We start from the raw sequence: 27,230 nt of genomic DNA, 5'->3' as shown, positions 1-27,230 counted from the left end.
GCGGAGCCAGGCGCAGCGCAGGGCGGGAGGGAAAAACAGACTCGCAGAGTGAGAGAGAGAGAGAGAGAGAGAGAGTGTGTGGAGGCCGCGTGACGTCATCCCCTCGTCGCCCCGCCCGCGCGCGACGTCACCTCCTCCCGCGTCGCGCGCCGATGATGGCAGTCAAGGGCCTGGCGGGAAAAATCAAAACGGCTGCCGCTGCCGCTGCCGTTGCCGCCGCCATGGAGGACGTGGAGACGCGCTTCCACCACTTCTTGCAGCCCATCCGGGACCTGACCAAGAACTGGGAGGTGGACGTGGCCGCGCATCTGGGAGATTACCTGCAAGAGGTAGGATTCTTTAGAACGGAACTCTTGATGGGCCGAGTGTGATTGGGACACGCAAGGGAAAGATGCTCTCGGTGTCCAGGAAAGAATCATTTGTCAAGACTCGTGAGGTAAAAGAAACACTTCACGATGGTCACAGGGCAGTCAGGAAATCCCTCCAGTCCACACTGTTAAATAAATACTTCAGTGAGCCTTGGGTTAGAATAGAACAGAATAGAATCCTCTCTTGGCCGAGTGTGATTGGACACACAAGGGATTTGTCTTTGGTGAAGATGCTCTCAGTGTACATAAAAGAAAAAATTGTCAAGAATCATGAGGTAAAAAGCACTTAATGATTGTCATAGGGGTCAAATAACCAATGAAGAAATAATCAATATTAATAAAAAATCTTAAGGATACAAACATTTTATAGTCACACAGTCATAAGTGGGAGGAATTTGCCTTTGGTGCAGTGTACAAGAATCATGAAATCCCTTCACGATAGTCATAGCTGCTTATTTGACCCCTGTGACAATCATTAAGTATTGATTCTTGACAAATGCATCTTTTCTTTTATGTACAAATTCCTTTTGCCTCCAATCACACTCAGCCAATTAAGAATTCTATTCTATTTCTATTCTATGGGGTCAAATAAGCAATGAAGAAACAATATTAATGAAAACCTTAAGGATACAAGCAACAAGTTACAGTCATACAGTCTGTGGGAGGAAAAGGATGATAGGAATGATGAGAAAAAACTAGTAGTAATAGTAGTGCAGACAGTAAAAGGTTTGACAGTGTTGAGGGAATTATTTGTTTAGCAGAGTGATGGCATTCAGGAAAAAACTCTTCTTGTGTCTGGTTGTCTTGGTGTGCAGGGCTCTGTAGTGACGTTTTGAGGGTGAGAGTTGAAACACTTCGTGTCCAGGATGTGAAGGGTCACTCAGTATTTTCACCGCCCTCTTTTTGACTCCTGGAGTCTACAGGCCCTCAATGCAAGGCAGGTGGGCAGCCATTGTTTTGTTCTGCAGTTCTGATTCTCCTCTGAAGTCTGTGTCGGTCCTGTTGGGTTGCAGCACCAAACCAGACAGTTATAGAGGTGCAGATGACAGACTCAGTGGTTCCTCTGTAGAACTGGATCAGCAGCTCCTTGGGCAGTTTGAGCTTCCTGAGCTGGCGCAGAAAGAACATTCTTTGTGGTGCTTTTTTGATGATGTTTTTGATGTTAGGTGACCATTTTAGGTCTTGAGATATGATAGAACCTAGAAATTTGAAGGTCTCCACTGTTGATACTGTGTTGTCTAGTATTGTGAGAGAAGTTGGATGGGAGGGGGAGGAGGAGGGAGGGGCAAGGGCAGGCGGTCTTTACATAATGACCCCACAAGGGAAGCTGCAGAGAGAGAGAGACAGGAGGAGGGAGGATTGTGGCTGCCTCTTCTTCTTCCGTCCCTGCAGCTGGACCAGATCTGCATCTCCTTCGATGGTGGGAAGACAACCATGAACTTCATCGAAGCGGCGCTGCTCATCCAGGGGTCAGTTTGCATCTACAGCAAGAAGGTGAGGGGGGCCGGGGGGAGGGGCAGAGCCAGGTTGGGGGGAGGGGCTTGGGATTGGCCAGGTGTGAGGATGGGGATGGAGCCATTGGAGGGATGGAGAAGGCCAGGTAGGGAGGGGGGTCTGCCAGGGGGAGAAGAGAAGGGCCCCGTGGGGGGGGGGGGGCTAAATTCAGGGGGAGCCACCCAATTTGCTACTGTTTCTGTATATATATGAGTTAGGGTTTATTGTGGGTTTTACTTTTCTTCTTATTAATTATTTGACTTGTTTATTGTATGTACTGTTTATTGTTGTAAGCTGCCATTGGGAGGCATAGAAGTCAATTAAATTAAATTGAATGTGGGGAGGGAGATGGGGACGATGGCCAGGTGTGTGGGGGGGGGAAGGAGTCTGTCAGGGGGAAAGGGGGTGGGCCCCACGGAAGGGGATGGAGGTGGGGAGGGGGTGGAAGTGGTCTGCCAGGGGGAAAGGGGGATAGCCCCATAGGAGAGAGAAGGGTGGCTAAGTTGGGGGAGGGCACCTGGGGAAGATGACCAGGAAGGGGAAATGGTGGGGGGGGGGGGGTTAGGGGATGGTGCTGTGAGAGGATGGGGATGGCCAGGTGTACAGGGGGGGAGAGTGGTCTGCCGGGGGGAAAGAAGGAGGGCCCAATGGGGGGAAGGGTGGCTAAGTGTGTGTGTGGGCACTTGGGGAGGATGGCCAGGTGTGGGGGAAGTGGCCTGCCAGGGGGAAAGGGGGAGGGCTCCATGGAGGGGGTTGGACCCAATGCAGGTACCCAAGAGAATGGCCCCATAGGAGGGAGAAGGGTGGCTAAGTGCGGGGATGGGGGCAACTGGGGAAGATGACCAGGTGGGGGGAAACGGTCTTGGGGGTTCAAGGGAGAGTGCCCTGAGGGATGGGGATAGCCAGGTGTGGGGGGATAGGAGGTTGGACCCCATAGGGGGTGAGAGGGATGACTGAGGGGGCACCTGGAGAGGATGGCCAGGTAGAGGGACAGTAGGATGTGCCCATGGGGGGAGGATGATCCCCATGGGAATGGAAATGCACCCATTGGGGTAGAGGTAGGCAAAGTTGGCCCTTCTGTGACTGGTGGACTTCAACTCCCAGAATTCCTAACCCAATCATGCTAGTTCAGGAATCCTGGGAGTTAAAGTCCACCAGTCACAGAAGGGCCAACTTTGCCTACCCCTGCGTTGGGGGGATATGTAAGTGGGGGTTGGTACCTGGGGGGAAGGGCCTTAAAAATGACCAGGGGGAGGGAACAGACATTGTTTCATTTGAGGGTCTCATTTCCATCTCAGCCCCTTCCTCCTTGCTTAACAAATTCTGTTGGAATCACAAGATCCAGAGTTGCAGGGAAAAGCCGCTCCAAAGGGTTCAAAGAGCAGGTTTTAAACTATTGTTGGCCGAAGGTGTTTGCAATTAAGCTTCCTGAGCAGTTTGTATCTTTCTGGGCTTCTCAGTCTTAGTCACTTTCACAGGACTGGACTTGCAACTCCCAGAATTCCATGGCCAATTATGGGAGATTGAGAAACAGACCAATTCTCCCGATTGCTTTAATTAGGCTCATTGGAATGGACTCTTAACGGGAGGAATTGGTTGGGTGATTGGTCAGCAGGTGAAACTGAAACTTCTGACACAGCTTTCATTTCCAGAATCTTTAAAAGCAAACTCCTTGAAGCTCTTCCTTTGGGAATTATTCTCCATCGCATTCTCTGATCTGCTGCATTTGTTTCCTCAGGTGGAATATCTTTACACATTGGTGTACCAAGCCCTCGATAGTATCTCCAGTAAGAAGTGAGTAAGCCACTCCTGGGGAAGAGAGGAAGGGAGAAAGGAAGGGATAGGAGAAGAGGGGGGGAAAGGGAGGGAGGAAGAAAGGAAAGAAAACGGGAGGCAGGCAAGAAGGAATTAAAAAAGGAAATAATAGTAATGTGTTTGCTTAATGCCTGCTACCGCACGAATCCCAGCGGCCGATAAGGTCCCACAGAGTTGGCCTTCTCCGGGTCCTGTCGACGAAACAATGTCGTCTGGCGGGCCCCAGGGGAAGAGCCTTCTCTGTGGCGGCCCCGGCCCTCTGGAATCAACTCCCCCCGGAGATTAGAACTGCTCCCACCCTCCTTGTTTTCTGTAAACGACTTAAGACCCACCTATACCGCCAGGCATGGGGGATTTGACACATCTTTCCCCCAGGCTTATTATAATTTATGTTTGGTATGTATGTGCTGTTTGGTTTTTAATTATGATAGGGATTTTAGTTTTTTTTAATATTAGATTTGTGCCAGTATAATATTGTTTTTATCGTTGTTGTGAGCCGCCCCGAGTCTTTGGAGAGGGGCGGCATACAAATCTAATAAATTATTATTATTATTATTATTATTATTATTAATTATTAACAACCACCACATTCCCTTAACAACAGCTACAAATGTCATCATATCAGGTCTATTAATGGTTGTAATTTGGGGTCTGCCTGCATTTCCTGGAATCAACCCTGCTCGTTTCCCTTATTTGTCTCTTATCACAATTCTTCTTGCAACTTAGGCGGGAGAAACAGCCCACATCAGAGGGTACGGAAGGGACTGACCAGGATGCCAGTGCTGGTGCAGGAGAAGAAGAAGAAGAAGAGGTGAGCTCCGGAGTGATGAACCCAACAACCACCGCAAACCATGGCCCTAGAATGCTTTCTTTGGCCCTTGCGAGGCACCTACAGGGCACCAGGAGGTTCCAGACTCTGTGTCCAATGTTTTGCTGCATCACAGGGAATCTTGTTTCCTCCGTTTTGCCGAAAGTGTTGCCAGGGTGGATCAGATTTAAATTGAGTCGATCTACATCGTGATTTAAATCCCTAGCAGAAAGGCTCGAATTAAATCATAAGTTTTAAAGAGCAACTGTTGTCACTTGTCCCCCCGCGGTTCCTCCTCTGACCGGCTGTTGATTCACCCACAGTCCCAATATTGAAAAACATATATATAGCCTCGTGTTACAGAACTAAAGTTCAGTTTCATGTTCAATAAACTAAAGTATTAGAGTGCTGTACTCTAACCACTGCACCACCCCGGTAATGTCGGTACCGACCAGTCAATACGAAGTGCTAGCATCTACCGCTGTTTGTCTTTTAACTGTATTGTTTACATTATTAAAAGGGACTAATGGCTCTAAAATAAGATTTGTATTACCAGTCTGTATGTAGAGTGGTGCACTGCCCTAGAGGTGGAGCTCTCGCTCCATCAGTCAGGAGGCTGAGAGTTCGATCCTAGGTAGAGGCATTCGCTGGCTGGGGAATTCCGGGAGTTGAAGTCCAGATATCTTCAAGTGGCCAAGGTTGGGAAACACTGGTATATAAGTCCAGAGGCCATTATGAGGGTTGTTAAATGGTGGTGGTGATGACAAGTCTATGTCTGAATTGTAAAGGAATGGCAAATAAAGAGTTGGGGTCATTTCCCACAACCTGCTTATCCTTGGGTCAGCTGTCATTCCGTCCGGCCAAGTTGGGGGGGGGGCAAAGGCTGTTTGTGGCCCAGGCGGCTCCTTTGGTCTCTTTCCTGAGGGAGGGTCTCTTTCTCCCTGCAGTTCCTCTCCTTGGACGACATCCAGGAGGCCAGCAGAGCCAACATGGACCTCAGGGACGACCAGCAACACCACGTTAGTGGCTCCACATCTCCTGAAGAAGAGCGGGGGGGGGGGGGGCTGTTGGCATAAGGGAGCCTTGTGCAGCTTTGTCTGCTTCCAGCACTACACACACAATGCACACACATAGACACACATCATTGTGGGTTGACCATTTGCTTAGAGAGCGTTGAAAGTTACAGTGGCACTGAAGAAAAGTGACTTTCGAACGTTTTCCCCATGACTCTCCGTGGGTCCCACCATTGAAATACTGGGCCAACCGACTCATATGTGTGTGATCGTTGCCGTGTCCCCCTTTTACTAGAAGCCCAGTCAGTGGGTGAAGCCAGAGTTGCTTAACAACATTGTTCCCTGACTTCACAAACTGCAGTTAATTCACTTAACGACTGTGGCAAACGGGGCAAAAACGCCACCAATTTTGGGGCTCCATTGCAGCCGTAACTCGAGGACTGCCTGCACTACCGTTGGTGTCATCTCACCGAGGAGGCAGTAGGGCTGGTGGGCTTTACTCCCAGGCATTCCTCAACTTCCGACCTCAATGGAACACAAAGGTTTATGCTGCTAAGCAAGACAGAGTTTTGCCCAGTTTTACAACCTTTTCTGCCACTGTTGTTAACTGAATCACCACCACAGTTTAAGTTAGTCACATAGAAACATAGAAACATAGAAGACTGACGGCAGAAAAAGACCCCATGGTCCATCTAGTCTGCCCTTATACTATTTTCTGTATTTTATCTTAGGATGGATATATGTTTATCCCAGGCGTGTTTAAATTCAGTTACTGTGGATTTATCTACCACGTCTGCTGGAAGTTTGTTCCAAGGATCTACTACTCTTTCAGTAAAATAATATTTTCTCATGTTGCTTTTGATCTTTCCCCCAACTAACCTCAGATTGTGTCCCCTTGTTCTTGTGTTCACTTTCCTATTAAAAACACTTCCCTCCTAAATCCTATTTAACCCTTTAATATATTTAAATGTTTCGATCATGTCCCCCCTTTTCCTTCTGTCCTCCAGACTCTACAGATTGAGTTCATGAAGTCTTTCCTGATACAATTTATGCTTAAGACCTTCCACCATTCTTGTAGCCCGTCTTTGTACCCGTTCAATTTTGTCAATATCTTTTTGTAGGTGAGGTCTCCAGAACTGAACACAGTATTCCAAATAGGGTCTCACCAGCATTCTATATAGCGGGATCATAATCTCCCTCTTCCTGCTTGTTATACCTCTAGCTATGCAGCCAAGCATCCTACTTGCTTTCCCTACCGCCTGACTGCACTGTTCACCCATTTTGAGACTGTCAGAAATCACTACGCCTAAATCCTTTTCTTTTGAAGTATTTGCTAACACAGAACTGCCGATACAATAGTCAGATTGAGGATTCCTTTTCCCCAAGTGCATTATTTTACATTTGGAAACATTAAACTGCAGTTTCCATTGCTTTGACCATTTATCTAGTAAAGCTAAATCATTTACCATATTGCCGACGCCTCCAGGAATATCAACCCTATTGCACACTTTAGAGTCATCGGCAAGATAAGATAAATACAGGAAATAGTAAAAGGGCAGACTAGATGGACCATGGGGTCTTTTTCTGCGTCAGTCTTCTATGTTTCTATGTTTCTAAATAGGCAAACCTTCCCTACCAGACCTTCCCCTATGTCACTCACAAACATATTAAAAAGAATAGGACCCAGAACAGACCCTTGTGGCACGTGGTCACATGGTCATTAAGTGAATCCACCTTCCCTGTTTACTTTGCTTGACTGAAGATCACGAAAGGGGATCACGTGACAACCTGGGGATTCTGCAACTGACATAAGTCCATGCCTGTTGCCAAGCAGTCCACAGTTTGATCACGTGATACAGGGATTCTACGACGGTCCTGAGTCACTTTTTCCCAGTATGATTGTAACTTGGTCATTGTTAATTTATGAGCGCAGTAATCCTTAATTAGCAAGGTTGTGCGCACACAGAAACGTTTAGACTGAGATTAGTTGTGAATAACTACCCAGCCACCCAGAGATATGCTAACTTGAATTAAAGTTTCCTTTCAGAAATAACATATTTAGATAAACAGTCTAAAGTCATACACATAGTAAGTCAGAATAACAATCCAAACATTGCCACGGACATAGTATTTCTTACCAGTTTTCTTTATCATAATCAGTAAACAAAGATATCAAGACTAAACACCTTCTAGCTATAATACATGACTACAATACAGAGAGATTGCAGAGGAAATGCAGAAAATTATGAACTCTAGCTCCCCCCTTGTGGCAGACTGCAACACCTCAGCTAAATAGACATAGCTCAGTTATAACACATATTGTTAGTTCATATATATTGCCAACCAACCATTATGGACAGAGTCCTAACAGTCACTATAAATGAATAGTTGTGACTGGCAGCCTCCCTCCCATTCTTGCACCGCAAGCCCTGTGTGTGTGTGTGTGTGTGTGTGTGTGTGTGTGTGTGTGTGTGTGTAGTTAATAGGCTTTGTAGTTTTCTAAATGTAATTCTTAATTTTAATTATTTATATCTCGATGTATACTGTTTTTATATGCTGTAAGCTGTCCCGAGAGGGGTGGCATATAAATTTCATAATAATAATAATAATAATAATAATAATAATAATAATAATAAACAAGCCTTCCCCAAATCCCACCCCTGACCCCGCCCCCAGCACCCTTCCCACCCCCTTCCCTCCCTTCTCCCCCTCTTGTAACATCTCTGCTGTCTTTGCAGACGGTCCCCGTCATGCCCTTGACCCCAGCGACTCTGGTTCCCCCCGAAGAGTCGGAAAAGAAGGACAACCCCCTCTTCAGGTTAGAGGCTCTCGCGGGGTCCTCGGGGGTGTGTGTAGGGAACCAGTGTTGGGTTCCTACTGGAATGGGGGGGGGATGCCACACCGGTAGCAGAAATGGAGCTGCACATGTAGCTCTGGGTGACTGATGGGTGGGGTGCGCGCATCAAAGCGAGATTTGGCTTGTGCACACGGGCAGGAAGTAAAATTTCACCAAAGGACACACACGCGTGGAGACTTCAGCGAGAGAAATGGCCAAAATATATATATTTATACTGTATTATATTTACTAGATTTGTATGCCGCCCCTCTGAAGACTTGGGGAGGCTCACAACAACAACAATACAATATACAGAGTACAAATCCAATATAAATTAAAAACGAAATTTAAAACCCATAGATCTTAAAAACAATCATTACTGCACAATCAGACCATTCTCATGTATTACAATCAGGAAAAAAAGGTGGTAGTGGGGGGAAGAGGTAATTATTCCCCCCATGCCTCTCCACATAGATATGTCTTCAACATCTTGCCAAAGGCAGGAAGAGTAGGGGCAATTCAAATCTCCGGGGGGAGTTGGTTCCAGAGGGCCGGGGCCACCACAGAGAAGGCTCTTCCCCAGGGTCCCACCAGACGGCATTGTTTAATCAACGGGACCCAGAGAAGGCCAACTCTGTGGGACCTTATCGGCCGCTGGGATTCGTGCGGCGGAAGGTGGTCTCAGAAATATTCTGGTCCAGTGCCATGAAGGGCTTTATAGGTCATAACCAACACTTTGAATTGTGACCGGAAACTGATCGGCAACCAATGCAGACTGCGGAGTGTTGGTGTCACATGGGCATATTTGGGAAAGCCCATGATTGCTCTCGCAGCTGCATTCTGCACGATCTGAAGTTTCCGAACACTTTTCAAAGGTCGCCCCATGTAGAGAGCATTACAGTAGTCAAACCTCAAGGTGATGAGGGCGTGAGTGACTGTGAGCAGTGAGTCCCGGTCCAGATAGGGCCACAACTGGTGCACCAGGCGAACCTGGGCGAACGCCCCCCTCGCCACAGCTGAAAGATGGTTCTCTGATGTGAGCTGTGGATCGAGGAGGACGCCCACGCGTCTTCTGGTGAGATAGGCCTCCTACACATGCGCAGAAGCCAAATCTTGCTCGGACGCGATAGAGCTGCGTGCGCATCAGCACTGGTAAGTTGGGAAGCCCCCCGCCCCCCGTCCGCCTGGGGCAGCCCGTGTCCTGCAGCCGTGGGGGTACGAGGGGTGGCATTCCCTGGCCGCCTCCCGCAACTGACCTGGCCTTCTCTCCTTGCAGCCGGAAGGGAGAGCTGCTGGCCAGCCGGAAGGACTTCCGGATGAATACCTGCACCCCGCACCGCAACGGCTTCTTCATGCTGGAACTGGCCGGCCTCTCGCCCACCCAGTGCCAAGAGGGCAGGGCCCACGGTACAGCCAGAGCCCACCTCCACGGCTCCTCCTTTCGGAATTTAGTCCCTTCTTTCAGATTGGAGGGGTTTTTTTTCTTAACTTATTGCTTTGATTTTATTTTTGATTTTAATTTGTTGGTTATTTCAGCTTAGTTTAGTTTTGATTTCATTCTGGTTTTAGTTTTCTTGGATTTTAGTTCGATTTTACCTTTTAATGATTCCTTTTGTTTTGCTTTTATCTTTTAACGATTCACCGTTAAATTGCAATTTGTTTTTAATTTAATTTGGTTTGATTTTACTTTGTTTTAAATGTTGCTTTTGCTTCATTCTAAAAAAAATTTTTCATATGTTTTAAGTTTAATTTTTAATTTTGCTTAAATCATTTTTACTTCACTGTTCTTTGTTTAATGTTATTTTTATTTTTTTAATGTTACTTAACTTTCTAATTTCATTCAGCTTTAGTAGTTTAGCATATTATCTTCAATTGTATCTATACTTATTTCCATTTTATTATTTTATTTATTTTTATTTGTTGGTAATGTTGCATTTTTATTTATTTTTTATTTTATTTTCAGCTTTGTTTTATTTCCTTGTTGATTATTTTCTTTTTCCCCCCTGCCTTTTATTATTGCTTTATTTAAAGCCCGTGGCCTGTCAGGAACCAGGTAGAAATTTAAGACATTCATCCAATGCAGCTCCCAGCTCGCCTGCCTGCACAATATTTGCCTCCCATAAAGAAAATTGGATCGATACACCTGGGACCATCTCCCTTTGCGGGGTGTCCTCTATAACTGTCCGATTGGCAGCAGAGGTGCGTTAGGTGTGCTCACGTGCTCTTTTTGCTTCTGTGCAGGTGTCCAGAACCAGGCTCCCACAGCTGGCTCCACGCCCATGGACCCCAGCAGGTGCAACACCCCCGTTCTCGCTCTGGACTTCTCCGAAGAAGGACGTGAGTCACAGGGACTCAGAGAATTGAGTTTCGAGGGGAAACGGATGTTCAAGAAAGTAGCACTAGGACAGGAGCCGATAGGAAACCCCAGCTGGACAATGGGATGGTAGCTCCAACCATGAAGCTAAGCTCACCGTTTGCAAAGCCCTTTTTTAGAAACATAGAAGACTGATGGCAGAAAAAGACCTCACAGTCCACCTAATCTGCCCTTATACTATTTCTTCTATTTTTATCTTAGGATGGATCTATGTTTATCCTAGGCAGGTTTCAATTCAGTGACTGTGGCTTTACCAACCACGTCTGCTGGAAGTTTGTTCCAAGCATCTACTATTTTTTTTTTTTCATAAAAATGGGGTGGGCAAAGGGTCGCTCCTGGGTGCTGGAGGATGGCAAAAATGGTCCCATTTTTGTGAAAAACTGAGGCATTTTTGCCTTCCCCCATTCCCCAGAAGGGCTCTGCAGGATCCCTGGACCCTTTGCCCAGCCCATTTTTGTGGTGAAATGGCCCGTTTTCACAAAACCCGGCATTTTTGCCAGCACCCAGGAGCTCCCTGCAGGCAGAGGGCAGAGGGCGAAGCTTCGGGACAGAACAAATGGCTGCATTCGGTGTATAAGAGGCCCCGACATTTCCACCCTCTTTTAGGGGGGAACAAGGTGCATCTTATACTCTGAAAAATAGGGTATATTTCCTTGGTTGCTCTGCGCTTGGTGATGCCCTTGTAGACGTTTCATGACCCATCTAGGTAACATCCTCAATGCATGTAAATGTTGATATAACAGTATATCAGAAGCTGATGTACTTAACACGTATGAACTGTTGATACAATATTAATATACTCAATATTTAACATGAATACTTAATATTTAATTTCCAAAACAATCTGTGTGTGTAAGTTTGTGTGTTGCGTAATTATCGGGGGCTTCGGCGCTGGGCCGGAACGGAGCCCTTCATCCTCGTCCTCTTCCTTCCCTGGGGGGCCCCCAGCAGGAGCAGCCAACCCTGCGGATGACCACGAAGATGACGGTGGGGGTTTTCTGCCAGACATCCCGGAAGAGACGCCAGAGGGGGCCCCTGCCGGAGCGGAGGAGCACATGGCGCATCAGAGGGTACGCGGAGGGAGGAGGGCAGCCCAGGGTGGGAGGGGGGCAGAGGGCGATTTGGCTGCCACCCCTGTTAGGGAGGGTGCAGAGTCATCTCTTAGTAGTCAAAAGATACACGTACACAGAGGAAACGTGGAGGCCTTTCAGATGTCCAGAGGTACGAGTAATAATTCAGTCATACAATCCACATACATTCAGTGTGTATAAAATATTATTTACTTTGGGAAATATCTTAGTCAAGAACAGTCCTGGTCATACACGGTTAATTCAGTCAGTACATATACAATACTGTAAGCCTTTTACTTGTTCAGTTTACAGACACATAAACCATCATTTGAACACACAGTTCTTGCTACAGCATAGTCACAAAGGCAAAACAAACAGCTGAAAGAGAGGGGGGGGTCAGGCTTCTGGCGCCCTCTTGTGGCAATCCATCACACTAGCTCTTAAAGCAGTAGTGTTCCATTACATCCAAGCATATATTGTTGGTTTGTGTTACATATTGCCAAACCCAAGTAGTTATGTACATAGTTCTAACAATCCCTTCCCCCTTTCTCTGTCCCCCAGAGTGCACCCCGGAGCAAAGGGTACGCCTTGCGGGAGATAGCCCAGGCCCTCAATGCCAACCCCCACCTCAAGGTAAGGAGCAGCCCTCTACATCATCACCCCAACTTTTGCCCATGGGGCCAGCTGAGCACAAGAGACGCCAGTCCCACCCGCTCTTTCTCCTTCTCTCCTAGCACCTGGCCGACCCCTGGCTCAGCCTCGACCCCTTCTCCAACTCCTCAGCGCACAAACCCTTGAAGAAAGGTGTGTATATCTCCAGGCCCATTGGGGCGGGGAGGGCGGGATTCGAACCCAGCACCTTCAGCCCTCGGAGCTTCTCTGGGAGGCAGACTGGGGTGGTCCACAGGGAGCGGTCAGAAAGTCAAGTCACGTTGGCTCCATCTTTGACCGTTTGACCATTCTGCAGACAACCACCCGGTGTTGCACCACAGCTCCCCTGCCAGGTGAAAATTATGGGAGTTGTAGTCTCAAAAGATCAAGGCTAGTTGATTAGTTGGGGGAAAGATCAGAAGCCATGTGAGAAAATATTATTTGACTCAGAGTAGTAGATGCTTGGAACAAACTTCCAGCAGACGTGGTTGTTAAATCCACAGTCACTGAACTTAAACCTGCCTGGGATAAACATACTATATATCCATTGTAAGATAAAATACAGGAAATAGTATAAGGGCAGACTAGATGGACCATGAGGTCTTTTTCTGCCCTCAATCTTCTAGGTTTCTATACAGACATTTGAATCTGAATAATAATAATAATGTCAGCAACTATATGTGGTTTCTTCAGCCTTCTCCTGAATATCTGCTGTATTATTATTATTATTATTATTATTATCATTTTCATTTTATTTATTTATTACTGATTAATTTTTTTCCTATGAATTTGTTAATTTATTTTTATTTTTATTTTTTAACACCAAATAAGATGAAAAAATAAAGACATTTGAGAACACTGGAATGTTTTTGTCAGAGCTTTTCTTGTGGAAAACCAGCCTCACCCAGACCCTCCCTGCAGTGGCCCCCGGGTCAATTGAGTTTGAGACCCACGGCCTGAATGCCAGTGTTTCATTCCCTCTCCAGGAAAACCCTTCACGCTGCCCCACGGCCTGGGAGATGATTCCAGCATCAAACGCAGGAAACGCCCGGCCGGCAAGCAGCAAGATTTCCGCTCCTGGATTTTGTCCTCTGGTGAGTGTCCTCCCCTTGGGCTCCGGTCGCCCAGCAGCTCTGGGGTGGGTGGGGGGATGGCACTCGGGGGCAGCCTTGCCCTTGCCTTGTCCGTCCTTGGCGGAGGCTTTGGGAGAAAAGTCCAGGTGTATGTTGGTTCTCTATCCCCCCCACCCCCATTTTGTGTCTGACCTTTTGTGATGAAACAAGAGACAGGGCCTCTCCTGGCCACTTGAAGCCCCCCCTGCCTTCCCCCTCTCCCTTTGCCTCGCTTCTGCTGCTTCTCCCCTCCGTGGGGCCCAACTGTAAGGATCCAAGAAGAGCCCTGCTGAATGGGGCCAAAGCCCATCAAGTCCGGCATTCTGTGTCCCCCAGTGCCCCCCCCCCCCCCCCAAAATTGTCCAGGGGGATCTTGAGCAGAAAGAGAAGGCCAGACCCTCCCTTTCCCTGGATCCCCAACAAATGGGACTCAAGGGGACCCTGCCTGCCTCAACCCACATAGAGGTGGCACTTGGAAGAAAGGAGGGAGGGAGGGAGAAAAAGAAGGGAGGAGGGAGGGAGAGAGAGAAGGAGGGAAGGAAGAACCTAAGAAGAGCCCTGCTGAATCAGGCCCATCAAGTCCAGCATTCTCTGTCCCCCAGTGTCCCCACCAATTGTCCATTTGGGATCTTGAGCAGAAAGAGAAGGCCAGACCCTTCCTTTCCCTTGACCCCCAACAAATGGGACCCAAGGGGACCCTGCCTGCCTCCACCCACATAGAGGCATAGGCACTTGGACATCCCTTTCAATGACCACCATGGATACACTTGGCCTCCATGAATCTGTCTCATCCTGCCTTGAAGCTCTCCAGGCTGACAGCTGTCACGACCTCTTCTGGAATCCCATCAACCAAGGACCCTCTGGGGGAAGAAGAAACATCTCCCTTGATTTGTCCTCACTTTCTTCTTCCCTGTGAGCTTTAGGGAGGGGCCCTCGTCCTCGTATTGTGTGGTAGAGAAAGGCATTTTCCCTCCGGTGCTGTGGGGCAGGAGGGAAGAGGCCGGAGGGCTGCTGCTGTGCCCCCCAAAAGCCTCTTGTGCACCCCACCTGGCTCAGAGCCTTGCTTGCTTTCCAGAGCCCAACCAAGCCATCATTCCAAGGAGGCGCAAGAAAGGCTACACGTTCACTGGTGAGTGGGGGGGGGGGCACGTGTGGGGGAAAGGGGAGCCCCGGTTGCCCTTCTGTGGGGCTGGGGAAGCAGCAGGGAGGAGGGCCGGGGTTCCTGCAGGGCTTGCCCAGAGGCCCTGGCAGATGGGGGGGGGGGGGGGGGGCTGGGGAGGCCTGGTTCTTAGAGGACATTCCTGCTGCCATGTTAACTCACACTTTCCCCCCTTTCCCTGCAGCAACAACAACAACCTTTTGAGGTGGACTGGGTGGAGAGAAAGAGGGATTGGCCCCAAAGTCTCTCCATTGGTTTCCATGCCTCAGGCGGGACTAGAACTCCCCACCTCCTGGTGGTTGGCCCAGAGTCACTCAGCCGCCATTGATGCCTCAGGCGGGACTAGAACTCACTGTCTCCTGGTGATTGGAGTCACTCAGTCGCCATTCACGGCTAAGGCGGGACTAGAACTCCCCACCTCTTGGTGATTGGCCCAGAGTCACCTAGCCAACGTTTGGGCCCAGGGCAGGACTAGAACTCACCCTCTCCTGCTTCCTAACCAGTCGACCAAGGGTCCCAAAACTTGGTGACTTTGCTGGCTGGAGAATTCTGGGAGTTGAAGTCCACAAGTCTTAAAGTTGCCCAGTTTGGGGAGCCCTGTCTTAAGGGAATGACCAACCTCTGAGTATTTCATGTTTACTCAGAGGTTCCACCACGTTCTGAGTCCCGTCCCCGGTCTCTGCTCTGAGTGGGGCATTTGCAGGGGGTTTGGTGAGGCTGCTGTGGGCCCCGCGGAGTCACTTTGGGCACGGAGACAAAGGCAGAGTTTCTTCTTCCCTTTCTCAGAAGACCTGGAGGTTCTGTACTGGAGGAGCAGGAAGGAGCGCCTGGCCGCCCAGAAGAAGCTGCGGAAGGTGGTGGTGAGCCTGACAGGCAGGGCGGGCACTCGTGGCGGGGGCGGGGAAAGCCCAGTTGGCGGAGGGGGGGGACACAACTGAGAGGCAGCTCTTGGAGGAGGAGGAGTTCCCTCCCTTCCTTCTTTCCTTCCTTCCTTCTTTCCTTCCTCCCTCCCTTCTTTCCTTCCTTCTTTCCTTCCTCCCTCCCTTCCTTTTTTCCTTCCTTCTTTCCCCTGTCCCTCCATCCCTTCCTCCCTTCTTTCCTTCCTTCCGTCTTTCCCCCCTCCCTCTCTTCTTTCCTTCCTCCCTCCCTTCCTTTTTTCCTTCCTTCCGTCTTTCCTTCCTCCCTCCCTTCTTTCCTTCCTTCCTTCCTTCTTTCCTCCCTCCCTTTTTTCCTTCCTTCTTTCCTCCCTCCCTCTCTTCCTTTTTTCCTTCCTTCCTTCTTTCCTCCCTCCTTCCCTTCCTTCCTTTTTCTTTTCCTCTGCTCTTGTTCCTTCTTCCTTTCCTTTCTCCCAGGCTTCAGTGAGTCCTGTGGGCATGCGCAGGAATTGGGGGTGGGGTGTTTGTGTGCGGGGTCTGCATGCAGGAGGGGGGAATTGGGGGTGGGCACGTGCACAATGCTCGCGCACACAGGCACACCCTTTTTGGCACATGAATCTCCACCCTGGCAAGACCAAGCTTGCCTCCTTTCCCCCTTGAAAACCAGGCTCAGGAGCTGCAGTTGGCCGAGTTGAACGCTCTGGAGGTGGACAGGGAGGAGGAGGAGGAGGAGAACTTCAACGAGGAGGATGACGATGGAGCAGGTAGGTCTTCCACGCTGCCTGGTAGCTGGACCAGGAGACTAGGCCCTCTCTCCTCTCTGGGGGGAGGGAGGGGAGACCCCTCCCCACCCTTTTGAGCTGCGAGTTCGAACTCTCGGCAGAAGTAGATATTTCTCTCTCTGGGCAAAGTGAGAATATGATTTGGCTGTAACAACGTCTTCTCCTTTCACAGAAGAGTTTGGGGCGGATGAGGAGGTTCCCCCGTTGGAAGCCTCCAAAGAGTTGCCAGCTGGCGTGCCAGGTAACGTCTCCTTCCTGTACCAAGGCCTTCATCTCCCCATCCATCCCAACATTCGCCTCTCCCTCTGTCCACCTATCCACCCTTCCATATAGCCATCTGCCCATCCTTCCAATCAACCATCCATACATTCATTCATCCTTCCAATCAACCATCCATACATTCATTCAACCATCCATCCAACCAACCATTCAATCATTCATCCTTCCAATCAACCATCCAGCCACCCAACCTTACATTCAATCAACCATTCATCCAACCATTCAACAATTCAACCATCCATCTTTCCAATCAACCATCCATACATTCATTCAACCATCCATCCAACCAACCATTCAATCATTCATCCTTCCAATCAACCATCCAGCCACCCAACCTTACATTCAATCAACCATTCATCCAACCATTCAACAATTCAACCATCCATCTTTCCAATCAACCATCCAACCAACCAACCAAGAAACCATCCATCCATCCATTTAACCATCTCCCCAACCAACCAACCAACAATCCATCCATTCTTCCAATCAACCATCCATCCGGTCAGTCATCCTTCCAATCATCCTTCCAATCAATCAATCAAACATCCATCCAACCAAGACACCATCCCTTCAACCATCCATCCTTCCAATCAACCGTCCTCCTTCCGTGCATCCCTCCATCTTCGGGGATGGGAAAAGGATTAAGAGGCACAGAGATTCCTCATGGGAAACTGAGAGGGACCCCCTCAACTTCTCTCTCTTTCTCCCCCCACCCAGAGCCCGTGGAAATCCCCTCTTCCCTGAGCTACGAGGAGCTGGTCAGCAAGAACGTGGTAGGTCTCCTGCCCCCTTTCCCCCCCCCCTGTGGAGGAAGAGCCACCTAGGCAATGAATGTGCCTGCCCCCTCTTCCCTGAGGGCTGGCTGGGCCCTTCCCTGCCCTGTGAGACCCCCCTCTTTCCCCCTGCTGGTTCCAGGCAGCCTTCATGGCCCACTCCCAGAAGTATGCCCGAGAGACGGTGCTGTCCCGGCGGATCCGCGACTGGGAGGAGAAGGTGGTCCCGCTGCTGGAGGAGCAGGTGAGGGCCGCGGGCAGAGAGCCCCGGGGGCAGTGGGGGCAGAAACCTGCAAAGCCCCATGAAGTGGCATCTGTCAGTCTAAGTGATGTTGCTAAGGAGGGAGGGAGGGAGGGAGATGGTGGGGAAGGGAGGAAAGGAAGGAGGGTCCTGCTTAGGATGCAGCCTTGCAGGCCGGCTCTGCCAACAGTTGGATCCTGACCAGCTCCAGGTGGGGAAGAGGTGGAGGAGGTTGCTGAGGACAGTAGGGTGGTCTGTAAACTAATTAGAGTGGGCTGTAAAGTGGTATATATATGTTTAAGGGGGGTTGGTAAGGGCTGAAGAAGAAAGGGAGGGGAAAGGAAGAAAGAAAGAGAAAGAAAAAACACAATGGGAAGAAGGGAAGGGAAGAAAAGAAAAGCAAGAAGGGGAGGAAGAAAAAGGAAAGATAGAAAACAAAACAAAGACAGAAAAGTCACAAGGGAAAGAAGAGAGAAAGAAAGAAAGAAAGAAGCCCGAGAGAAAAATAAGGAGGGAAGGGAGACAGAAAACAAAGAAAGGAAAGTATGGAATCATTTCCCCCCCTGATATCCATACTATGGAGACCTGGCTTTGCCCACAGGCCTGGGGGGGCCATGAATTCACAGCTGGATGACCAACTGTGAGGACGGTGTGTATGCACAGGAGTGGTTTTTTAGTTCGTTATGTTTTAACTTGAGCTAACTCTTCGGCTTCTTTTACTATTCTGCATTTATGTTTATTGTACTTATATCGTTGTTATAAGCCGCCCTGAGTCCTTTGGGATTGGGTGGAAGAGAAGTCGGATAAATAAGGGAAGGGAAGGAAGGAGGTGGCACAGTGGTGGGAAAGCAGCATTGCAGTCTGACTGCCCACTGCCAGCAGTTCGATCCTGACCTGCTCAAGGTTGACTCCACCTTCCGTCCTTCCGAGCTGTGTGAAATGAGGACCCAGATTGTTGGGGGGGAGGGGCAGTGGGCTGGCTCTGTCCACCGCTCCGAGACAGCCAGGAAGCCCTGTGTAAAGCAGCATAGAAGTCCTGAGAAGTGCTACGGCCATGCGATCTTGACCTTCCAATTCTCCTCCGCCCACAGGAAGCCCGCACCCCCTTCGACATCCACAGCTACGGAGACCAGCTGGTGTCCCGGTTCAGCCGTGTGGGCGAGTGGCATTCGTTTGCCAACCTGATGGCAGGGCAGCCGGCCTTCGAGGTCTGCCGGGCCATGCTGGCTTCCCTACAACTGGTGAGGGTGCCCGGAACCTGCAGGGGATGGTAGGCCAGGGCCGCTAAAACCTGCACGGAACGTCATGCCTGTGGCAAGCGGGCAGCCAGTGGGACACGCTGCCCCACCGAGGGGAGGGCTATCCTGCCAGGGCTATCCGGGAAATAAGGTCACAAGGCCCGTAGCCCACGCGGGGAAAGTCTGGCAGGGGAAGTTGGTGTGACTATCGTGTAGCCAGAAGCCAGCGGAAGAGACCGAGCAGAGCCAGTGGTCAGGAGATCATCGACCGGCGTTGTGGGTGGAGGCTAGAGAGGAGCCTCCTCATTCCGTTTCCCACCAAGGGCAAAGGCTGCGCTGTAATACGCTACATTTTTGTGAGCCGCCCCGAGTGTGTGGAGAGGGGTGGCATACAAATCTAAGAAATTATTATTATTATTATTATTACCTGGATGCGAAGGGCAGGGAGGCTGCTGCGATGGGCGTCCAAGATTTGTGCGTGATGGGTGGCCGAGATTTTTCTCGCCTATTGCTGAGTTTTGAACTGTTTGGCTGAAGGAGAACGGGCATGGCGCCACTGGGTTGATTGACATTGAGTCTCTGGAATAGGGGGATAAGCCCACGTTTCATCTCCTGTCACTCTACAGTTGAGCGAAGCCTCCCCTTCAATCTTGAAACGGTCAAAGAGTTCACGGACTCTGAGCGCTTCAGTCAGCACCTGTGGCCCCTGGGGCAGCAGCGTCCCTGCCCTTCGCATGCAGCTCTTTTGAAGGGAAGTGAATATTTGTAGCTCAGGGCTGAACTCGATGGCTTCCTTGCGGAGGTCTTGGGACCCAAGTAGGGAACATCATAAGGACATAAGGGCCTAAGAGGAGCCCTGCTGAATCAGGCCAAAGCCCTCGAGTCCAGCATTCTGTGTCCCACAGTGGCCCCGATTGTCCAGGGGGATCTTGAGCAGAAAGAGAAGGCAAGACCCTCCCTTCCCCTGGACCCCCAACAAATGGGACCCAAGGGAACCCTGCCTGCCTCCCCAACATAGAGGCAGCACTTGGACCTCTGTTTCAATCTCCACCTATGATACACTCGGCTTCCATGAATCTGTCTCATCCTGCCTTGAAACTATCCAGGCTGACAGCTGTCACCACCTCTTCTGGAAGGGAATCCCACCAACCAAGGACCCTCTGGGCAAAGAAACATTTCCCTTGTATTTGTCCTCACTTTCTTACCTATGAGTTTTAAGGAGGGCCCACTCATCCGAGTATTGTGTGATGGAGAAAAGAATTTTCCTCTCTCCACCTTTTCTCTCCCATGCAGGATTTTATGCCCTTCCATCAAGTCCCCCCTTAAACGCCGTCTCTCAAGGCTGGAGAGACCGAGGCCTGGCAACCTGGTTTCATAAGGGAGGGGCTCCTTTCAACATCATCAGCGCTAGAAGGGAGTGGGGTTGGAGGAGTGGAGAAGAAGGAGGACAACTGGGGTCCTTCATGTCCTCTGAGTTTGGTGGTTTTCTGGCAGGTGTTTCATGACCCAGCGAGGTAGCTCCATCAGGGCTAAAAGAATTGGATCAGAAGGCTTGTAAGGATGTTGAAGACAGAGGTTGCTCCCTAGTTGGGTCACGAGATGTCTGCAAGGAAGCCCCCGAGCTCAGAGGGCCCCAAGGACTCCCCCCCACTTGACCCTTTCGTCCCTGAAGTGTTTCTGTGTCCCTCCAGGCCAACGACTACACCGTGGAAATCACCAAAGGGCCGGGCTTGGAAGAGGCCGTCGACACCATGGGCCTGCGCCTCCTGACCCAGGAGAGGGCCCACCAGCGCTTCCACACGTACACGGCTCCCTCGCTCAGCAGCCAGTGACCCCTCCTCTCCTTTGCACTCTCTCTGTGTTTGTGTACATATGTATATACATATATATTTGCACATGTAAATATTTGAAATTTTTATAGCTTCTCCTCCCCTACACACCCTCGTAGACCCCTAGTACATCCGCAGTGGACCCTTCCTGCTTCCCCCCACCCCAATAAACGGTGCCCTGTAGAGATACTATTTGGGTTCCTTTTTTTGACACCCCCCCAAACCTTTTAATCCTCTAGTGCAGAGGGGTCTCCAACCTTGTCAACTCTTTTTTAACACATACAAGACAAAAACAGACTTACCACAGACATTTGGGCTACTGTTGTGAGCCGCCCCGAGTCTTTGGAGAGGGGTGGCATACAAATCTAATAAATAATAATAATATTTACAACCGTATTTCTGGCAGGAGTCATTATCGGAGATATGTCAATTTATACATTTCTTCATGTTCCTTATGTGAAAACAATCACTGCAGCTATTTAGCTCCTGAACAGCCTCCTCCTCCCTGTGCTTTCGTTTGGTTGATCCTTTCTTCCTTTTAACCAGCTATAGAATTTATCCCATGTTTTATAATAGTCAGAAAGGCCCTTTAACTTCCTTGGGAGCATGTCCGGGTTTTGCGCAGTCCATAATTGTTTAAATGGTCCTTCCCTCTTTGGGCGTCTCTTCGTTTTCCCATGGCTGCGCATAGACCGTCCTCCCTGCTGTCAGAATGTGAAAAATAATGAATTTCTTTTTTAATCATCCTCATTGAAAACCCCTAGCAAAAATAATTCCAGTTCCTCCTTCCCCCCCCCCACCCCAAATTTCATCTTTTACCATTTCTTTTAGCTGTAGAGCTGTCTTGTTCCAGAACATTTTTCCTTCTGGACACGTCCACCATAGGTGGCGAAATGTTCCGTTTTCTCTTTTGTACTTTCCGTATTTCAGTGATGCATTTGGGTGTACAGTGATACCTTGTCTTACAAACTTAATTGGTTCTGGGACGAAGTTCTTAAGGTGAAACGTTTGTAAGACAAAACAATGTTTCCCATAGGAATCAATGGAAAAGTGATTAATGCATGCGAGCCCAAAACTCACCCCTTTTGCCAGCCGAAGTGCCCGTTTTTGCGCTGCTGGGATTCCCCTGAGGCCCCCCTCCATGGGAAACCCCACCTCCGGACCTCTGTGTTTTTGCAATGCTGCAGGGAATCCCAGCAGTGCAAAACCGGGTGCTTTGCTGGCAAGGGAAGTCCGGAGGCGGTGCATCCCAGCGGCGGCAGTGGGTTTGTAAGGTGAAAATAGTTTGTAAGAAGAGGCAAAAAAATCTTAAAGCTCGGGTTTGTATCTCAAAGAGTTTGTATGACAAGGCGTTTGTAAGACGAGGTACCACTGTTAGTGTCTTTGATAGTCTCCAACCTTGGCAACCCTTGAGACCAGGGAGTCTGGGAGTTGAAGCCCACCAGTCTTAAAAGTTGCCAAGATTTGGAGACCCCCTACTGTAGTATAGCGGTCTGGGCAAAGTTTATGTGGACTACAACTCCCAGAATCCCTCCCACCCTCTCAACACAGATGGGACCCTCAGAGCAAAAGTGGAAAGAAGGACAGAGACCTGGACATCTGCCCCTCAATGTGTTCTCTGCACCCCCTGCCCCGGTTGCCTTTCTGAGAGCCTGCACTACAATTCCCATGTTCCTGGGCCAGGAAGCCCTTTCGCTTGGCTGTTGGGGGGGGGGGAATGGCTGCTGACACAAAACTCGGCCATTGGGCGTTTGCGATGGAAAGTCCAGGTTACAAGGCCCGTAGCTCTCACGGGGGGAGTTGGTATTGCTATTGTGTAGCGCAGTGTTTCCCAACCGTGGCAACTTGAAGAGATCTGGACTTCAACTCCCAGAATTCCCCAGCCAGCATTCAGTGTAGCGGAAGAGGCTGCCTGTACTTACAACGGTTTTGTTTAGCGACCGTTCAAAGTTACAGCCACCCTTGAAAAAACCGACTCGCGGCCGTTTCTCACAACAGCCGTTGCAGCTTCCCAGCAGGTCAGGTGATCCAAATTCAGGCACTGGGCAACCGCCTTGTATTTATGACGGTCACATTGGCGCAGCCGGTGGGGGAGGGATTCGTGCGATCCCGTTTTGCGACCACCTGATGAGCAAAGTCAGCGGGAGGAGACGGATTGCCTTCACAAACGTGTGACTATCATTTTAAGAACTGGTGGTTCACTTAACAACCGCAACCAGGAAGGTCGTCCAAACAGGACAAAACTCAGGGGGAAAAGTGTCTCACTTAGCCACATGGTCGCAACTCGAGGACTAAGCTGTATGATACAAACGCCGCCGGGAGTGGACAATTTTTTACAAAAGGGAAACACCTGACAAATATGCACATGGATACGGAACACTTTTTCCAAACCTGATTATTCTTAACCTCCACAATTCCTGTACAAGCCACCATCCAAAACGGCACACAAGTCTGCAAACACACACACACACAACCAGCGGGGGGGGGGTTGCCCCTCCCTGGGCACGGCGTGTGTAGATTTGTGTCTCTGGCGTGCGCACCAATATGTACAAGCGAGATTTTGCATCTGTCCATGCACAGGAAGCAGAATCTCTTGGGATTCGCAAGACAGATTTTCCATATGCGCAGAAGCACAAAGTCACTGAATTCTTGCGCATGTGTCCCCTCACATGCTTCCTGTGCAGGCGCAGAAGCAAAACCTTGCTTGGATGTGCGTGTGCGCTGGAGACACATAGCTGAGCACACCGCTCAATTTTCACTACTGGTGCGATGGCGTCCACCATAGGAACCATAGGAACCTGCTACTACACACCCCACGGCCCGAGAGGGTCCCAAACTCAGCCCCTCCCCTCCTCCCCCGTCCTCTCCCCTTCCTCCAGCTCAGGCAAGGAGGGTCTTGTAAGTGGCCATGTGTCCCCGGATGCTCTCGGCCACCTTCACGTCCGTCTTGTAGCGGTTGTAGTAGTCCAAGAACAGCCCGTCCGGAGTCAGGAGGTAGAGGATAACCGTGTGGTCCACCAGATAATCATTGTCCTCGTCTTTGGGGCCGGTGCTGGAGTAAACGCGGTAGGACCGTCCAACCTCCCGCACCTGTTCCGGTGTGCCGGTCAGCCCCCGCAGCCGCGGATGGAAGTCCTTCACGTACTTGGCCACAGCCTCCACCGTATCCCGCTCGGGGTCCACGGTGATGAAGACGGGCTGGAGACGGGGCAGCTTGGGGTCAGCGTCCAACATGTTCACCACTCGGCTCATCTTCTCCAGTTCTTCCGGGCAGATATCCGGGCAGTGAGTAAAGCCGAAGTAGAGAAGGATCCAGCTGCCTTTGAGGTCCTCCTTGGAGCAAGGACGTCCCGTGTGGTCCACCAGCTGGAAGTTGCCTTGCCCGACGGGCGATTTCCTCAACTCCTCAATGCGTCTCTGCTTCTCCAGTTCCTCCTTCTCCGAGCGGACGTAGAGCCACGCTGCCACCAGCTGAAGGGTGATGACGGAGACCACCAGCAGGCGGGTCCTCAGAGAGTATCGGGGCTCCGGTCGGGGGGGCTGAGAGCCGCCTTGGGAGGAGGGTCTCCACACGGTCCAAATGGACTGGCCAGCGGGAACCGAGAGGCGGGAATCATCCACTCGGCAGAACAGAGAAGATCGCCAGGCAGGCTGGCGGCCTGAAGAAGCAAGGAGGCGGAGACAGCGGGATGGTGGGCGGGTTATGCCAGGCAGGCTCCTCCCCCAGAGGGCGGGGCCGGCTCCCAGCCGCCAAGGGCTCAGCCTGGCCCAGCACTGAAACATCCCCACGAGAGCTGGAAAGACAACAAGGTAAAGGGAATTACAGTGATCCCTCGATTTTCGCGATCTCGTTCTTCGCAAAACGCTATATCTTTCTCTATCTTGCTTCTTCCTCTCTCACACTCTCTTCCTCCCTCTCTCATCTCTTTCTTTCCTTCTCTCTCTTTCTCTATCTCTCCCCCTCTTGCTGGCGGGCGGCGGGTGGGCGAGCGGGGGCATCAGCGAGGAAGACCCAGGGAAGGTTCCTTCGGCCGCCCAGCAGCTGATCTGCTCGGCAGCGCCGCAGCGAGGAGCCGAATCGGGGTTTCCCCTTTGCGTGGGCGGCGGGGAAACCCCGATCTTCGTCTGCTCGCTGCTGCTGCGCTGCCGAGCAGATCAGCTGCTGGGCGGCCGAAGGAACCTTCCCTGGGTCTTCCCCACTGCCCACGCAAACTCCACCATCTACGCATGCGCGGCCATGAAAAACAGGGCGCGCATGCGCAGATGGTGTTTTTACTTCCGCAACCCTACATCGTGAAAAATCGATTATCGCGAGGGGTCTTGGAACGGAGCCTCGCGATAATCGAGAGATCACTGTACTCAAGGGTCACTTGGCATTTTTCCCTATCGCGAAAACATTGCTTGGCCTTTGCAAAGCAAGCCGAGAGGACGACAACCAGTGGAACAGCTCGCCACCAGAAATTGTAGGGGCTTCATCGCTGGAGGCTTTTAAGAAGAGATTGGACTGCCGCTTGTCTGAAAGGGCACATGACAGGGGTGTCAAAACATCGTCCCAGCCGCGTTACGTAACGTCTTGGGACTTTCACCCCCCTTTGCTAAACCGGGCAGGGGAGGGGCCAGCTCCATCCGGCCTGCGGGCTTTGAATTTGACACCTCTGGGATATAATCTGAGCAAGGGGTTGGACTAGATCCCTTCTCTCCCTCCAAGATCCCTTCTCTCCCTCCCTCCCTCCTCCTTCCTACCTTCTTTTTCTCCCTCCCTCCTTTCTTCCAAGTGCCGCCTCTATGTTGGTTGAGGCAGGCAGGAGTCCCCTGGGTCCCATTTGTTGGGGGTCAAGGGAAAGGGAGGGTTCTGCCTTCTCCTTTGGCTCAAGATCCCCCTGGACAATTGGGAGGTCACTGTGGGACACAGAATGCCAGACTTGATGGGATTTGGCCTGATTCAGCAGGGCTCTTCTTAGGCTCTTATGTTCTCTGTAAACCACTAAGAGAGAGCTGTAAAAGCACAAGGAAGTGGTATACAAGTCTTCCTTCCTCCCTCCCTCCCTCCCTCTGCCCACTGCCAGCAGTTCAATCCTGACAGGCTCAAGGTCATGGCTGGGCCTTCCGTCCTTCCGAGGGGGGTCAAATGAAGACCCAGATTGTTGGGGGCAAGAGGCTGACTCTGTGAACCATTTAGAGAGGGCTGCAAAAGCACTTGGAAGTGGGATATAACTCTAAATGCTATTGCTATCTTCTTTTTTTACTCCTTCCTTCCTTCCTTCCTTCCATCCTTCCAGGGTGGGTCAAATAGAACCCAGAGTGTTGGGGGCAAGAGGCGGATTCTCTAAACCGCTTAGGGCTGGAGAAGCCCTAGGAAGCGGTCTATAAGTCTAAAGGCTATTGCTGTATTGCTATTACAGGCGGCTCCCCTAGTTTTAGGGGAGGCTGTTCTGTTGGGAGACCCCCCCCCCAAAAAAACTGCCTTCCTTCGGAGTCCAGGACCACGGGGGCCCAGATCCTGCAGATCTTCCGGGAAGGCGGCTGGGGGGTGAGTCCCAAAGCCCCCCACTCCAATTAAGGGGATCTACTACAGCAGTGTTCCCCAACCTTGGCCACTTGAAGATATCTGGACTTCAACTCCCAGAATTCCCCATCCAGCGAATGCTGGGAGTTGAAGTCCAAGTCTCTTCAAGTGGCCAAGGTTGGGGAACACTGCAGGTTGGAGCTCCTGCGCTTTGGAGCCCTTCCTGGAATTTGCCCCCGCGAGGGACAGGAGGACCCCCAGCCCCAGCCCACTGCCCTGCCCCGATCCTGAGACGCCCCCCCTCACTTGCGCAGCCCCCCCCCCATTTCACCCCCGGGACTTTGCACGCTCAGGGCCCCCTGGACTCCCCCCTCCGGCCTTGCACCCCTCACCCATCATCCCCGGCCGGCTGGCAGGCAAGGCAGGACTTAATGCAAGCCAGGATTCCAAAGGAGGCGCCCCCCGCCCCTCCCCCTTCGCTCCAGACACGTGTTTCCACCCCACCTCCATTCACTCACTTCCGTGTCCTGCAGCCGGGAGACGCCGTGTACAGTGGCTCCTCCCGCGCATGCGCGCCGAGTCTGCCGCTCCGCCTCTTTTCCGCGCCTTGCAAAGAGGCCGGCAGGGGGCGCTCTTCGTCGCAGCGCGCAAAGGCGGGGAGAGCAGCAATTAAATGAAAGCGCTCACACGCGTATGCCCGCACGCACGCGCGCACACACTTCCTTTTGCATAGGGACGGTGGGGGTCTCTCTCTCACACACTCACACATACCCAGACTCAGACACTCGTGCATAAGTGCGCCTTTGTGCCTACCGTTCCTGCCCTAATGTCTTTTTATCTTTTCTATCTCTATACTTATATTATGTTCAACATACTACAATACAATACTATATTTGTATGACAAATAAAATAAATAAATAAATAAATAAAATAAAAATACAATAACAACAGAGTTGGAATACTTTTACCCTTATACTTTTATAGAAATGCAGGATAATAATGATGAT

At 50.6% G+C, this 27,230-nt stretch overlaps 2 protein-coding genes across 5 annotated transcripts; one reads left to right on the top strand and one right to left on the bottom strand.

Annotated features, from left to right (window-relative positions):
* The first annotated feature begins 43 nt into the window (after nt 1–43).
* Nucleotides 44–20,906, top strand: NCAPH2 (non-SMC condensin II complex subunit H2). Of its 2 annotated transcripts, none has more exons than XM_070754554.1 (20): nt 44–329; nt 1,761–1,862; nt 3,601–3,656; nt 4,404–4,488; nt 5,433–5,504; nt 8,237–8,316; nt 9,611–9,741; nt 10,576–10,671; nt 11,657–11,778; nt 12,340–12,411; nt 12,513–12,582; nt 13,416–13,523; nt 14,617–14,670; nt 15,487–15,560; nt 16,243–16,339; nt 16,530–16,598; nt 17,354–17,409; nt 17,552–17,653; nt 18,742–18,891; nt 20,580–20,906. In XM_070754554.1, the coding sequence occupies exons 1-20, from the start codon at nt 153–155 to the stop codon at nt 20,718–20,720; spliced, it is 1,914 nt and encodes a 637-aa protein (XP_070610655.1). In that variant the 5' UTR covers nt 44–152; the 3' UTR covers nt 20,721–20,906. The 2 variants fall into 2 exon arrangements, with proteins under 2 accessions (XP_070610655.1, XP_070610656.1); XM_070754555.1 differs by having other exon boundaries at nt 104–329; nt 11,660–11,778.
* A 2,191-nt stretch (nt 20,907–23,097) lies between these two features.
* On the bottom strand, nt 23,098–26,844 carry SCO2 (synthesis of cytochrome C oxidase 2). 3 transcript variants are annotated; one of them, XM_070754556.1, is made up of 2 exons: nt 26,742–26,844; nt 23,098–24,511 (listed from the first exon to the last, which is right to left on the bottom strand). In XM_070754556.1, exons 1-2 carry the CDS (start codon nt 26,791–26,793, stop codon nt 23,598–23,600), a joined length of 966 nt encoding a protein of 321 aa, XP_070610657.1. In that variant the 5' UTR covers nt 26,794–26,844; the 3' UTR covers nt 23,098–23,597. The 3 variants fall into 3 exon arrangements, with proteins under 3 accessions (XP_070610657.1, XP_070610660.1, XP_070610659.1); XM_070754559.1 differs by having other exon boundaries at nt 26,728–26,775; XM_070754558.1 differs by lacking the exon at nt 26,742–26,844 and adding an exon at nt 26,616–26,636.
* Nucleotides 26,845–27,230: the final 386 nt, after the last annotated feature.

The sequence above is a fragment of the Erythrolamprus reginae genome, chromosome 6 (assembly GCF_031021105.1).
Source record: "Erythrolamprus reginae isolate rEryReg1 chromosome 6, rEryReg1.hap1, whole genome shotgun sequence".
NCBI lineage: Eukaryota > Metazoa > Chordata > Lepidosauria > Squamata > Dipsadidae > Erythrolamprus > Erythrolamprus reginae.
This window is presented reverse-complemented; position numbering and strand designations above follow the sequence as displayed.

Excerpts from the sequence above, each read along its gene's own strand:
- NCAPH2 (XM_070754554.1), top strand. The coding sequence starts at position 153 with ATGATGGCAGTCAAGGGCCTGGCGGGAAAAATCAAAACGGCTGCCGCT. Across the intron at positions 10,672-11,656 it reads GGACTTCTCCGAAGAAGGAC|CAGGAGCAGCCAACCCTGCG; the intron begins GTGAGTCACAGG and ends GGGGGCCCCCAG. Across the intron at positions 16,599-17,353 it reads GTTGCCAGCTGGCGTGCCAG|AGCCCGTGGAAATCCCCTCT; the intron begins GTAACGTCTCCT and ends CCCCCCACCCAG.
- SCO2 (XM_070754556.1), bottom strand. The coding sequence starts at position 26,793 with ATGCGCGGGAGGAGCCACTGTACACGGCGTCTCCCGGCTGCAGGACAC. Across the intron at positions 24,512-26,741 it reads CCCGGCTGCAGGACACGGAA|CTCTCGTGGGGATGTTTCAG; the intron begins GTGAGTGAATGG and ends TTGTCTTTCCAG.